The 15,615-nt window shown below is 45.9% G+C and overlaps 1 protein-coding gene across 1 annotated transcript in view; it reads right to left on the bottom strand.

The window, feature by feature from the left end:
* The window catches only part of LOC146854294 (uncharacterized), a 215,934-nt gene that overhangs the window by 72,325 nt on the left and 127,994 nt on the right, over positions 1-15,615 (bottom strand). Inside the window, exon 4 of the mRNA XM_085652079.1 lies at positions 12,538-12,825. Within this exon, the coding sequence (XP_085508205.1) occupies positions 12,538-12,825 (288 nt within the window). The remainder of the gene's footprint in view (positions 1-12,537; positions 12,826-15,615) is intronic.

Genomic DNA, 15,615 nt, shown 5'->3' with positions numbered 1-15,615 from the left:
GGCACTATTTTACTCAGGTGTCTAGTGTCTATACCCCTGTCTTTCTCTCTATTGAGAATGCTGCCACCAGCGGGATCTAACCCACTTAATTTCTGCTCTCGGGCCAAGGCAAGTCTTTCTTTGGCGAGGGCAAGTTCTTCCCGCTCGATCCTCAGATTGACCTCCCGCATCTTCGCTTCATGCTCCCTCCTCTGAGGGGAAGTCATTCCTCTCTGAGAAGGTGCCTGAGAGACATGTTAATGAACCGATCTGCCAGAGCCTCTGGAGAGAGACCTAGCTCGTCCGTTCCCAAGGTTAAGCCTGCTTGAGCGTGGGCCCGGGGCTCCCCCAGTTCCATTCTCATGCCTGCTTAAGTTGGTCCTTCTAAGCCTGCCGACTACCACTGGACCTTTGTCTGCCTCGTCTCCCGATAACTCGTCCTCGTCCTCCTCCTCTGTGTGGAGGTCGAGGTCTGGGTCACCGAGGGTTCCCTCTAAGGGAGGCATGTTCCCATCTGCACTGGGGGGACCTGGGTTAGAGGACCTCCTAGCATCGTACGCCTCTAAGAGACCTATCAGTATTGCGATGGTAGGGTTAGAACCCTGGTTTAGCTTCCTGGAGGCACACAGTTGTCTCATCTCCTTGAAGCTAAGAGTTGCATATCGTGACACGACCTGTGGAGGGTCACTGACCACTAAGGGAGTCCCTGCAGACTCTCCGTGGACCGACATGCTTTTCTAGTGAGGTGTAAGTGTTGCACCTACCTACACTATGGGTTTACCTACTGATCCCTTGCTAAGAGTTGTAGTCAGGGTGTGCTAAGCCCTGTTACACTACAACAGCCGGTTCAGTAGAACTCGGAGTATTCTAAGTTAAGTTATATGTACCTGGGTACTTATGTGATCTTTCACTGCGATATTCTTAGGATACGTGTGTGGTAAAACAACAGCAAGCTCAAATCCCAACCGCTGCCACCAATGTGAGAAGTTGGCCTGATATGTAGTGCTCACTATTCTAGTGATCACTGTGTATCATTCCAAACGACCCTTATTGATGATTGGTTGTAAGTCAACCTTTTAGACCAGCTATCCTAGTAGCGTGGATACGAGCAGTCTTTAGGCTAAACTCTAGAGGGCGTGTTAAGCCAGCTGTTTACCATCACATATACCCCTTGAACACCAAGTGAAAGGACACCACACAAGTTGTTATGAAAATAAAAGGATATTTATTTATAACAAGACTACCCTGGCTCTTTATGAGTCAGGGAGCTAAGCACACTACAAAACTCTTAGGAAAATACTTCAGTTGCACAATTTACACAAATGCCCGAGGGGCACGAGAAACCATCTACACTAACAGTGAAATGCGAATGGTTAGAGTCTGGAGGTACTGATTCCGGAGTGATCCGATCAGTGGGACTAAACGAAAAAGGAACTGGACACTTGTAGAGCGAACCTGCGATGGAGCACCGAGATGCTCGAGTTACCTAGCCCGGAGGCTGCGGCTGCGTGAAGTTCGGCAAGATGTCGGGAGTCCTCGTGTAGTCTCAGGAGCCTGAAAGAAGAAGTTGCTGGCAGGCGACCAGTGACGATGTTCGGAGCGATCCAAGCCTGGATCGGTGATGAAGGAAACCTGAAAGCAGAGGGGACTCAGTTCTCAACCGCTAGCCAGCGATCGTGTGGGTACCAGGAGGGTACCGGCTGAAGTCACCTCGACCAGGTGAGTGGGTGACGTCGGACTCGGCTGTTCCTCGGACCAGGAGGCGCGGCGGCGACCAGGATGGAGGGCGAGCTGTCCCACAAAGGTGTCTGCTGTCGATGATGCTGGGCCCAGGCAGGGGCAGCGGATCTTGGCAGTGGCAACCCAAGCGGGGGAGTCAAGATGGCGTCGGGAGTGGACCAGGAGGGTCCGTGGTACTCCTCTGTTGAAGGGGAGCAAGAGCCAGTCTGGAGCAACCAGACTAGTGATGAAACAGTCGTGGTGCGTCGTGAAGAGGGCCACAAGCCGGTCGGCAAGTGGTCGAACAACGCGGTGAACAACAAGGAGTGGAAGGGCCCCCACGCAGATCTCGGGGATGCTGGGGAGGCAGACTTCGATGCTGGAGCTGCTCAGGGTTAGGGCTTCTCAAACCCTAGGTGCACTCACTCGAGGGTCCCTCGGTGGGCGTGCTAGATAAGCGTCGTGCAGGTTCTGAAGACAGCCGGTCCCGCAGGTCTCGTCACACCTACGACTCTCAGCTGGGCTGATGAGGTAGGTAAAAGGTCAGAGATGGCAGGGTACTCGGGTCTCGTCGAGCTGGGCAGTCTTGATCCGTAGGAGAGACTTACAGCAAACCGCAAGCGCTTAGATGGTGCCTGCTGGTGCAGGGTGGCTACTCCTTAGCCACAAGGGAGAGTCTTCAGAAATAGTCAAGAGTTCCTTTCGTGGAAAGTAGTTTGTGATTCGGAGTTATCCGATTATCTGATTATCCAATTTGGGAAGGGGACTCGCTCCTACCTTTATTCTAAGAAAAGGGGCTGGCCCGTGACTAGGTTCTACCTATGGGTGGAGCCAGGAGGGGGGTGGTTACACCCCTATCCTTTGTCCGGCTTCGCGCCAGCTCAGGGGCTGGTGTGCCCCCGAAACTGGTTTGAGCCGGGCTATGCACAGTGAGCACCGGGGTGCCACTGGCAATCACCTTCCTTTCAGCCCTGCCTACCTGGGATACACAAACCCTGTCTGGGATGGTGCTAACACCGCCCTCGACAGGAAACCCTTTGTCCAAGCTCCCTTTGCTGGAAGGTCCCCCAGCAGCAGGAGGTCAGACTTGTGTCTGGTGGCAGCATCCATTTTGTGATGCTGAGGCTTGAGTCAACTTTAACCGGGGTTCAAGGTTACTTCCATGTCGTGTCCCTCTAAAAGGGGGGAATGCTAACCCCGTCGCCGGGGCTGGCGAGGGGTTCGTATTCCCATTCGTATGACACCTTACTCGACATGTGTAGGTGATGCAATGCCAAAGTTAGCAAATAACCGCAAGGATTATAATGCATTAAAAGTAGTTGGCCCGCGTCACCATGGAACGGCTATTAGGACTTGGTTCCGCAAGCCGTCGACGGGCTCAGCTCGCGCCAGAGCACCGTCCCACATGATTCCCTGCACTCTGCCTTCAGGATTGATAAGGCCTGCTATAGGAGTGACTGATAGGAATCCATGTGTCCATTTTTAGGGTTTAGGTGTAGGAATACTACACCTACAGCAACGGGTGATTACACCACGTGGCCCCAGCTGTCGTGCAGCCAGTTGTGTCAGATTTGGGCGGCCATTCCAGGGGTGGCATAATACATGCTTCAGCCCCTGGTAGGCCCTGGGTACACCGATGCCCTGGATACCTGTGGTATGCTGAGACAGGGACTGACAAGGCGGCCCAGTTCCAATTAGTGGATGCACCTAATGTACATGTGTGATAATTTCGAGAGAGAACAGCTAGGCTGTGGGTCTGATTGGCAGGCCCACAGCCGGGGAAAGTCGTAAACCAATGAAGCAAAAGCAAAAAATCTGGGTGATCATAGGATTGCAGACCCTACTCTCCTACAACCAGTATATACCATTCTGTACTAGCATGACAAATGGGACCAACAATGTCTAATCCTACTTCTTTCCATGGTCCATCAGGACGATCTCTTATGACCATGGGCTGTACTTTAGGTTTGGCTACTCTCTCACTTAACGCACAATCAATACAGTCCCTAATTTTCCTTTCAATCTGTAAATCCATTCCGGGCCACCAATAGGCTAATCTCAGTCTTTCTTTTGTCTTAGAAATTCCTAAATGTCCTATGTGAGCCAGTGAAATAAGCTCTTCCCTAATGGAACTTGGAGGGACAAGTCTCATGCCTCTAACAAGAAGACCATCATGTTCAGACAGTTGATCCTTGACATGCCAAAACTTCTCTAAGATTTCGTTACCTTTGGGTTTAACTCTCCAGCCTACATTAATACACTCCAGTACCTTCTTTAGATCAACGTCAGCTTGAAGAGCTTCCTCCCATCTCACTTTGTCAATGATGTTTTCTTCAATAACACACACTAATTCCTCATCTTGCTCATGCTCATCTCCATCTCCCATATCATCTTCGAGAACAAGGCGAGAAAGTGCATCAGCCACTTTGTTCTCTACCCCAGGAAGATACTTGATGTCAAAATTATAATCTTGTAGGCCCACAACCCATTTAGTGATTCTACTAGAGACAGCATCAATGCCCTTTTTCTTGAAAATTTCGCACAACGGCTTGTGATCAGTCCTGACCTCAAACACACTACCCCACAGTAAATTTTTAAGTTTCTTCACAGACCAGTAAATAGCCAGAGCTTCTCTTTCCACTACTGAGTATCTCTGTTCTGCTCCCCTTAAACTCCTTGACAAAAATAAGATAACGTCATCCTTGCCATCTACTCTTTGAAGAAGAACTGCTCCCAGGCCTTTCAGACTGGCATCAGTTATTAGAATCGATTTTTTGTCAGGGTCAAAGCTGCTTAACTTGGGGGCTGAGTTTAACTTCTGTTTAAGAAAACAGAACTCCTTTTCACATGCGTCATTCCAAACAAATTCACAACCCTTGCGCAATAAAGCTCTCATATTAACACACAACGAGGCAAAATCCTGAACAAATTTACTATAATATTCTGCCATTCCTAAAAAACTCATTAATTCCTCCTTATTAGTTGGAGAGGCCATTCTTTGTATCGAGGTGATCAAACCCTCTTTCGGCAATACGCCACCTTCTGAGATAGTATGGCCAAGATAATCAATGGAACTTCTCCTAAATTTACATTTGTCAATCTTAACAGTCAAACTAAAATCATCAAGTCTGCTCAACACCTCTAAGAGTCTAGCATCATGCTCCTTATTGTCCACTCCAAAGATCAATATGTCATCCTGATAAATTCTGACACCACTTAGGCCTTCCAACACATTCTCCAAAGCCCTCTGAAACACCGACGCAGCTGATACCAAACCAAACGGAAGCCTAAGAAACCTGTATGTTCCATAAGGAGTAACAAAAGCAGTCAAATCTTTTGAATCCTCATCCAATCTAATCTGATGATATGCCGATCTCAGATCTAGTGTGCTAAACACTTTTGCCCCTTTTAACAACATTAGCATGTCAGCTATTTTTGGTAAGGGAAACCGATCAACAATTACATTCTTATTCAATTCTCTGAGGTCCACACACAAACGGAGAGAGCCATCAGATTTTTGTGCAGCCACAACCGGAGCAATCCATTGCGTTGCCTCAACTTCCTCAATAACTCCTTCTGCTTTAAGTCTCACCAGTTCAGCTTTAACCTTTTCTCTAACGGCAACTGGGACATTGCGTACTTTACAACAAACAGGTTTCGCATCCTTGACTAAGCGAATGTGATGAATGTAGCCCCTAAGACAACCTAGATTAGCACAAAAAACCTTAGGGAATTTCTCCCTCAACATGCGTGGGAATTCATTGTCAGAAATTTGATGGATGCTTGAGATTGATTTAGATTGGAAATTCTCTTTTAGAATGATAGATGGTGAGGAATTAGGATCTAAGATCACCCCCAGATCTTTTTGGTGAAACCAGCTTAGTATGCTATCACCCTTTTGCGAAATATACACTTTTGCGTTAGTTAACCTGTTCTTATAATCTATTAGGCCCCAGAAATAGCCAAATAAGTGTATTGGTTCACCACCATAGGCATACGGTCTAATGTCTGGATGAAAAATTTTAGTTTTATGTTTCATTTCCTTGAGAAAAAATGCCTTTGATATTATGGTGATCTTGGCCCCAGAATCGAAAAGGACTTTAGTTGGTTTCCCTTCAACAAGAATCTCATCCGTCGGACAATTTTTACTTTCCCCATTTTGTATGACTTGAACCTGAATTTGGCCACAGTCTACATCTTCAAAAGTTACAAAATCATCATCAAAATCATAATCAACTTCATTGATCTTGCCTTTGTAACTTTTTGCTTTACATGCTATGGATAAATGTCCCTTCCTCTTACATTTGCTGCAGGTGGCTTTCCAGCCGGGACAATGTCTATCATTAGCGAAGTGACCCATTTTCCCACAGCGAAAACATTTGACTAGAGACAAATTGAATTTACCCTGTGACTCATTAGATACTCCACTCTTCTTGACCTCTTTGTGTTCTACCACTTCTTTCATGTTACCTTTAACTTCTTGAACCGAGCTTTTCCCTTTAACATCACCATTTTTCTTAATAACATCTACACATTTTATTGAGTGCTCAATCCTTTTGGCGATGACTATCACATCATCTAGTGTCGGTTCATCTTTCTGCCACAACTCTTCTCTAACACGCTCAATGTTGCAGCCTAACATAAATTGGTCCCGTATCCGCTCATCCAGAGTGGCAGCAAATTTACAGGAAGAGGCCAGCTTCCTAAGAGAAGTTATGTAATTCTCGATGCTTTCATCATCTAATTGCGATCTGCGACCAAAATGGTACCTCTCAAGTATTGTGCTGACTTTAGGCAAGTAGTGTTTGTCCAATTTTGCTAAGCATATTTCATATTCATTGAGAGTGCGATCCTCAAGCTCAGGAAGGTGATCAAATACGTCCTGACCTTCCGAGCCTAAGCAATGAAGAAGTAACGCTGTTTTCCTTTCCGCACCTAACGAAGCCCCACATACCCTAGCATATCGCTCAAAGACCTTGCGCCATTTTTGCCATCTAATGGGTGGATCACCAGGAGATGACAAGAAGAACGGAGGTGCAGTAACATTCTGCATATTGTATAACAAAAGTAGACTAAATGAACATTAAAGAAAATTATCGTGACTCTCAGACTGCTTAATTAAGCATTACTCATAGAGCATTCAACAAAACATAGGAAAGAAATAGCACACTGTGTAATAATAAAATTTCACAATATTTCTTGTTCCTTCACTGGCTTGACATGCTTAAGTGAGCATGTCACTGTTGAAAAGAGTAACGTAGTGTCAAATACAAGTGTGTGTATCACTGGTGTGACACACAAGGAAATACCTGTGATGTTGAACAGAGAAAATGAAGTTTGACACCTTCGTCCGTTTCGTTGTATCTCTGAGCAGGTATTAAATACTGCACACAGTTTGACACCTTCGTCCGTTTCGTTGTATCTCTGAGCAGGTATTAATTACTGTACACGTTTCATCACTTTGCATCAAGAACGAGAAATTCACCGCGTTGTCTTGGAGTTTTCCAAGATGGCCGTCACGTCGACGTGCTAAGCGTGAAGGTTGCGGTGGCAACGGGACGCTTAGTGACGGAACGACGTGATCAGCGCACAGTTCAGACGCCAGCAACAATGGAGGCAGAGACGCCGAGGAGACGCCGCTCGAACTCAGTGATGAGTAGAATGAAGCCAAGTAGAGAACATCAGTCGAACTCAGCAACGCCGCTCGAGAGCCATGTATTGAAGTTCCAAGGTAGGATTCAATGATAAACAATTCCGTTTCGCCCCTGCTTTCTCCAACCGCCAATTAATGCCGTATTAACACCAACGAAAAATTGCACATGCAAATGGCCGGAAACTATTAGTATCGGTGTAAACAACACAACGGTTACCAAAGCTGTGTTAACCAGGAGTGCAAGTCACTAGATAGCGTAACTTTAAAAGCGCACCAGGAGCGTTGCTTTGCTTGAGAGTGCAGCTTCTCATTCAATGAGCTGAGAAGCAAGTCAAACAGCCAGAAATCAAGAGGAAGGATGATTTCCCTGCGTTCTTTTTTTTAACAATTTTAAAAACAGTACCTTTGAAACGTAGAAGAACGAATCTTTGATTCTTGAACTTGAGAACGTCCTTCTTGCGTTAGTGTTGAGATCCTTCCGTAGCCATCCTCTGTCGCCAAGTGTAAGAATGAGGGTTACTCCGAATTCATAGTAAAAGTAGGTTTATTCCAAGAAAGGATCCCATCCACGGACAGCAAGCACAACAGCTGCTTCAGGTTACAGTCCTCAGCTATCAATGAACAGTCCCTGCTATTTACATCATAACATTCTAAAGTCCATAGCAACAGGCTTAGAACTCCAGGATGCCACACAAAGGTTTGTCCAGGAGAGTCTCGCTGAACAACAATAGTGGTTCAGAAGTGGTAGGACATGATTAAGGATCTCAGTTAACAAGTCTACTTTTGTTTCAACAGTAACAAACTAAACCTAGCACTTCTGCTGTCCTTCACACAGATACTTTCATTGGTTGCCAGGTTCTGAGTCCAGTGCAGTCTCTGGATATGTATCTAGCCAACTGGAATTTTTTAATCCAGGTATAGTCAGTTATGGGTATAAAAGGGTGGAAGTAGGTTGCCTGCCTAGTCAACAGTATTGTGGGGAACATCTGGAATTCCCTGACCCGTCTCAGTTTAAGTCCTCTCCGCCAAATGTACTGGTGTAGATACAAAACCCAAGTATTAGTCTGGTTGCACTTTTGTAACCTCATAGTGTGACATTGACCTGAAGCAGGCATAAGTGGCTCAGGTTTGGAGACCAGTGTTCGAGTCACATCCGGGGCCGCAGAAGTCTGGGTAAGCACATGAATGAAATGGACTGGTGTAGACCCAGGGGCATGACTAGAAAGGATTCAGGAATAGATCCTACATGGTTTGTTAGCATGAGGGTGAGCCTGCTTGGAGAAGGCCAACTAGAGCCTCTTGTAATCCATGGTGCCCCGAAGGCACACCACAGGGATCAGAAGCATCTATTAGAAGAAGCTGCAGCACGCCCTTTACATCAGGGCTGACAACAGCCTAGAGAATTGGGGTGCACCGGGTCATTGCAGGACGGGTCCAAGTCAAAAGGTGCTTATAATCCCTTATGCCTTTTCCATCTGAATTTAAGTAGCCAGATGGGGGCAGTGCTTAATTTGTAAAAACACAAGTGTCTGGACCAGTCTCAGAAGGCCACTGCAGCTTGCACCACCCATTGTCCCTGGCAGTACTGCAAATATCTGTGCCAGCACATTCCTAGACATGTGACATTTCAAACTATTCCAGGCCACCCAAAGCTATTAGTGTAACAAGTATTTATTTATTAATCTATATTTAATTATAAAAACAGTTATTGTGCTCATCATTAAATTATGCAATGGACGGTCATTAATGCTGGTATTGAGAATCAAGCACCGGTGACAAGCACCGGAACCACCACCTCAAATTAAGCACTGGGATGGGGGTTTGTTCCTGCTGATTTTGCTTTGCTTATAGAACATTGTTGACTTACCGGAAGACTGTGTGGGAACAGGACTTCATATAGAACTGGCTACTTGAACGTTATTGTGAGTGGCCCTGCAACTTGGAACAGGACTGCTGTGTCAACAGCAACCTCTTATGCTCAGCAAAAGCAGAGCAGTGAGTCACCTCCTGTATAGCCTAGGTGCAGGAGGTCATTTATCACACAGCTTTTGGTTGTGACAAGTCCAAGCACCAAAGACACAAATTGTATGGGTCCGTGACCAACATCTTCTGCCTGAATTCACGCATGTATTAAATTCTATTTTTGTGGGAGACTTTCCTGGCACACATTCTGAAATAAACTTCGAAATGGTAAGAAGACCAACAAAGTAGGAAGTGGAGCATCAAGGGGGCAGAATGAAAGGAGCAGATGTCAGTGCAAGGGGTAGCGCTTATAGGAGTAGTCTCTTCTCGGTCACTTCCAGGGTGGTGTGTAGTTATCACGGAGCCATCTATCTGGGTAAGGTATCTGCACTTCAGGTATTCATCAGAAAAAGAAAAACAAGCATTTACAATGCAACGGTCTCGGCATTGTTAAAGTTAGAGCTATTGGCATTGCTCATGACATTATTTTTGTTTATGTTTTTGTTTTCAAAACATTTAAAGAAACGGCATTGTTATTTACAATGTCAATAGCTTAATCACTCAAATGCGAGACCTATTGCATTTGCACCCACACAGAGCCACCCACCCACCGAGCCACCCATCCACACACACACACAGAGCCACCCACCCACAGAGCCACCCACACACACAGAGCCACTCACCCCCCCCCCCACACACACACACACACACACACACACACACAGAGCCACACACTGACGCAGAGGCCGACAGACGGCTCATGTGGTCAAACTGAGAAACCTTTCAGAGTATATTAGTTTCTGGTCTAGCAGCTGGGCTCTTCCAACAAAGAATTTTTCGAGCAGGTGCCAGACAAACAACCCAGCCTGCTTAGAGCCCGTGATCGGGGCGCCGCCATGTTTGAAGAGAACACCTCCACACAACACGCTCGCGGCCAAACTGAACAAAGCCTATGGGCCTCACACTGAGGTATTCACATCAAGTTATCGCACTTCCAGTCACAAAAACAAAGCAGTTAAACCTCGCTCGTGTATGGTATAGGATTACACATAGATGCTCTGCACATCTCTCTCAAAAGTGAATAAAATAAAATGCGAAATTATTTTTTTTTTTAAAGTAAGGAATGGGTGTTTAAAACAGGAAATTAAAATAATGGGTGGTACTGAAAGGTGCTGGAATCCCAGAAAATGAATTTCCGGTAACAGGAAGAGGAGCAGTGTGTGGGTGGCATGTGATTACATGGCGCTTCAATCGTTTACAGCACACAAACTCTACATGTGCTCCTCGGAGGCGCTCTTTTTTTTTGTCGTGGAAGAGGCTGCTGATGCCGAGTGACCACGAGCATTCACCCAGCCTTTATGCCTTCGGGCCGTGCCCAGCCCTCTGGCTGCATGCTTGTTACAATGTGCAGAAGAGGCCGGGTGGCACTCTGCAGAGTCCAAGCTTTTGCAGCAACTCTGTTCAGCTAAATAATCAGGTCTAATGATAACAAAGCAGGTGGGTAGATAGGTCTATGAGAGAGATGTGCTGTTAAACAAAAAAGTCATTTGATGCTGTACAAGAGAAGTGCTGTCTTCGCTCTGACCATGACACTCGTTTGACATTTTCCATTTGCAGCAGTGACTGAACTGCCTCTTTTAATTTAGCAATTGGCTTTCTGTGTCGAAGGGCTGTATTTACTGCCACAGCTGATTGTAAGAAGCTCTACATTTCACAGTTTGCAGATCGCGCGGCGTAGGTACTTTTCTCCTTGAGCGGCGGCGCCGCCTCTTCATTTCACTCAGTTTTGATTTTATACAAAATGACGGAGTTGTGCAGTCTATTGGCTTCTGCTGTCCAGCTTCAGGTGTGGCACTGCCCCGCCACAGGGATGAGACAAAAAGGGCCAGCGTAGACTGGTCTAGTCAAAAAAAGTTCTAAAGCGCTCTATCGCCTGGAACAGTTCTTGGCGCTAGAAAGAGATGGGCTGGTAGGCAGAGGCAGGAAGGTGAAAATGAAGGTAATCGGCTGACGAGGAAAGACAGGATGGGGTTAGAGGGTTAATCAGGCTTATACTTGGTCACACAGATTAATCCAAAACTCAAAAAGTCTTATTTGAGCTTTGTTGATCTAGAGTCCACGCATCAACCGTCAGGCGGCCAACAGAAAGAAACAGCAACTGCCGACATTAGAACCCGGAACGTGGAACTCTGGTTATAATGGAGAAACAGTAAGGACTACACTAACATTCAAACACACAAGCGGGCCCGACACCTGACCCTGCGTTACTTAGGGATTATGTAGTGAGTGGGGAGAAAACGCCGCCGCCTTTCTCCGAGGTCAAGCAGAAATGCCTCGGAGAAACGCAGCGGCGTTTTCGGGGTCGTGTTTTTCTTTCTCTCCTCTTGCCATTGGCTGGAATGTTTACATTCCAGAGGAGAGAAAGAATCGCAAAAAACACGCCCCCGAATCCGAAAAAGACGGGGCTTGTTTGGAGAGACAATGCTCTTCTCCAATGGCTGACCAGTATTTCAGAGGCCAGCCAATGGGGAAGAGGTAAAAAAAAGGGGCGGGTTAAAGTCCCACTCCGAAACATTAAATCTCGGAGCGAGACTGCGCAAGCGCAGCCCTCGAGCCGAGACCTAAAAACCAGCGACCAACATTTTGACACGATTAGGAGAATCTTGAGACAACACAAAAACATTTCAAAGTCATTGGCAGGACTAAAACGTGTATGAATGAGTAAAGTAACTCAGACAGTTCAAACAGAAGATGAGAGAATTAACTTTTAAAGTTGCTACAACGATTTTTCATTCACAGGCTGGCACATCTACTCAAACAAAGAGAAGAGATTTATAAAGGGAAATTCTGAAATAAAGATTGCAATGAGCTACACAATCCCTTCCAAATCCTGTGCCCATTACGAGCCGAAAAAAACAAAAATGGACAATTAAAATATGCTGTGCCAACAATTCAAGCACAGCTCCGTCTACTGTGCATGCCTCGTTTGTCAAAAATCCCAGACCCCAAAAAGTACCACTCTTGCTTTGCTTTACCTGCTTGATTCACCACTGGTATCTCTGCGTACCACACCAACCCCCTAACATTTCTCTTTTGTCATTTTAATTTTTTTTTTAAAAAGAAGAAAAAAAAAAAAGAAAAATGTATCTCCATAACAAATTTCAGATTCTCAATGAACCAGCTTTTCTGACCCACACCCTCCTCTAGAATTTCTGTCTGCTCACCTGACATTCCGTCATCTTCCACACGGAAGGACCTTCTCATACGCCTCGGAGCTGGGGGTATTGGAGCTGGGCGCATCCAAGCTGGGCGCATCCAAGCTGGGCGCCTCCAAGCTGGGCGCCTCCGAGAATGGTACACCGGAGCTGGGGGCATCGGAGCTGGGGGCATCGGAGGTGGGGGCATCGGAGGTGGGTATACCGGTTTTGAAAAGTAATCAAGAGCATCACGGAGGATCTCCACCAAGTGGTCTGCAATATGTGCCACCGTCTCTGGATTTGATGCTGCATCATCTGAAAGATATATCAGAATTTGCTCTAATAAAAATATAAAAAGATTTGGAAAATTCTAGCTGTGTGAAAGGATGTTACAGAGGTTCAGTAACAACATTGCTCCTAAGGCTGATGGCACCATGTGGTCACCAAGATTCTTTTGCGAGTGCATTGCACTCATCAACACAGTAGTCATTTAAGAACCTATTGATGTTTTTAAGTTTGCTAAAACCCCTAAAGCATACACCAAATGGGTTTGGCTACCACAAAACCACTGGGCAGTTCTTCACTTCGCCTCTCACGCCAGCAAAATTATACCCATCTGTAGCAGTCTGGTGCCAGACAGACCAGCCGGTCCACCTACACCAGGAAAGATCACATGGACCGTAACACACCTTTTTTCAATTCTTCCAGGTTCATCATACCATCGTTGGCAGGAACTGGGAGTTTAAGGAGCTGCGATCACACAAATTTGCTGGCAACAAAGATTGGAAAGGGCACTTGCTGCTGAAAAGTTTGACCATGTACGACCATCCATGGAGTTTCTTGGTATCCAATATAAATCATGTTGTAGCTGTATTCACCAGTATCCACTATTCTGAGTGGCCATCTTCTGTTGTATGTGCTCGTACAGAGTAATACATGGTTTGGATTTGCGATGTTCTTCCATTTTCTTAGGATTGTATTCTGTGGGATGTTACCTGCTCTTGTACTTTGAAACAGTAGCCGCTCTTCTGCTGGATGGCAAGTGTATGGGTACGTGACCTCCTGTTTGATGGATACAGAATGGAATTACAGCATCGGTTGTATACTTGAAATTCTTCCTTCAAGGTCTTCCAGTTGCTTGGCTAAGGCATGCCGCTCCACGTTGCTTTTCAGAAATGGAAGGGACATCGAGCTCCGTGATATGGAGCACAGCCAAGGACCATTTCTTTCTTTTAGAACTAAAGAGCTTGCTTTCCTTGCTGGGCATTATCCTTTTTTTTCTTATTATTTCGCTGGGTTTTATAACCCCTCCCCTCCCCCCCCCCCGGTATAGGGATGTATCCCACATCAGGCTTGAGAATCATGGGTGGAGGGAAGTAGCATAATTTTCTCACAGCACTTTCTGCTCTGGGCACTTATACCTTACAACTTTAGTTTGTGGCATCATCGTTAGCTTCCATTGGATAGGATGGCACTATTTTGCTTTTATAGACATTTAGGATTTTCGAATGAAATAGATTATCGAAATATCGCAGTGGTAAAACACTGCGAGAACATCCTTTTACTGATTATCACTCTTTTGTAACCTTTTAGTGCACCATTGGCCTGAAACAGGACAATGACCGTTTAGGATTGGAGACCAACATTAGAGTTGCATGCGGGGCCAGCGCAGGTTGAGTCAGCATAGGCATCAGTATCAACCCTGGTCTGTCCAAAGACTTCATCTGGACATCCTATGTGTGACTGCTCAAAATATGAATCTAGGAGGTTAATGCTTGGTGTGAAGTCGGCTGTCTCACTGGACTAAGTCTGCACCTTACAATAACGTTTAGCACAGTAGAGACAGCTTCCAGAATGAAGACAAACACTCTAGAAGAGGACCAAAGTATCCAGCTCAAGTTTAAGAAGTGTCAAAGGTACATAAGGCAAGTGTTAAAGCTCTGTACCTCCTGTGCACAAATACGTTTTATATACATGTTAAGGACAACCCCTTAACACCTTTCTACGTCTGTCTCGAAATCTAGGCTATATGGTTGAGACACTACAATCCTATTAGGAAATTAAACCAATCCGCAAGAGTTGTAGAAGTTTATTCTAAGAGTGTGTTCTTTTTATGCTCTTTTCATGTCCGAGAGATAATGTTGTCCTCATAAGGATGGACATCTAAACAGTGAAAATGGAAAGTGTTGCAAGCTGGATTGTTTATAGGGCACCTTGCCTTTACACATTCTGGAATACATTTTCTACTTCCATCCACAACTAGCATGGAATGAACTGGTGGTGTGGACCCAGGGGCTGGAGTGAAGTGTGACTCCGTGTCAGAAAGGGCTTTGTAACATGTCCCACAGGATATGTTGGCACTGAGACGTCCACTGGCAGATGTCCAATTAGAGCACCTTCAGGCCCGAAAGCACACCAGAGGGACAAGGAAGAGTCTGAAGGAGCTGCAGCATTGCCTCCTTGAATGTGGCTTTTTGCTGCAGCATAAAGATCGGCCAAGGGAATAAGGACGCGTCAGGTCAGTCGCAGGATCAGCTCCAAGTCCGAAGGGGCTTGTGACATCCTTGTGCCTTACTCTGATTTAGAGTAGTGGGATGGGACCAGGTTCCGCCTATCTTTCTTGTGCTTACTGCCAGTCATCGACTTACAGGAAGATAATGAGAGGCAACAGGATTTTACATGGGCCCAGCTACTGGAACAGCATCGCGAGAGGCACTGACTTGGAGCAGGATTTCTGTTTCGAAATCAAACTTTTTCTATGCTTGGTGATGAATAGTTGGCCCTCCTGCATTGCTTACAGAAAATAAGGTCACATTTATTGCAAAGTCTGAGTTGTGACTGAAGCCCAAACACCAAAGACGTTCTACAAGTCTGTGGCCAACATCTGCTTCCTGTAGTCGCTGCACAGATTGAACTCTATTGTTTTTGTGGGAGACATCTGTCCTGGCACATTGTCGGAGGTAAATTTTGAAGCAATTGGAAGACTAACATAGATGGGGTTTGAACTCCAGATCCACACTGCAGGGCGCAGAATGAAAGGAACAGATGTGAGTGCACGAAGTGGTGGTTACGAGTCTATTTGCGTCACTTTCAGGGTGGTAAAGA

This window comes from Triturus cristatus, chromosome 4_1 (assembly GCF_964204655.1).
Source record: "Triturus cristatus chromosome 4_1, aTriCri1.1, whole genome shotgun sequence".
Classification (NCBI taxonomy): domain Eukaryota; kingdom Metazoa; phylum Chordata; class Amphibia; order Caudata; family Salamandridae; genus Triturus; species Triturus cristatus.
Note: the sequence above shows the minus strand (reverse complement) of the source record. Positions and strands in the feature narration are given on the sequence as shown.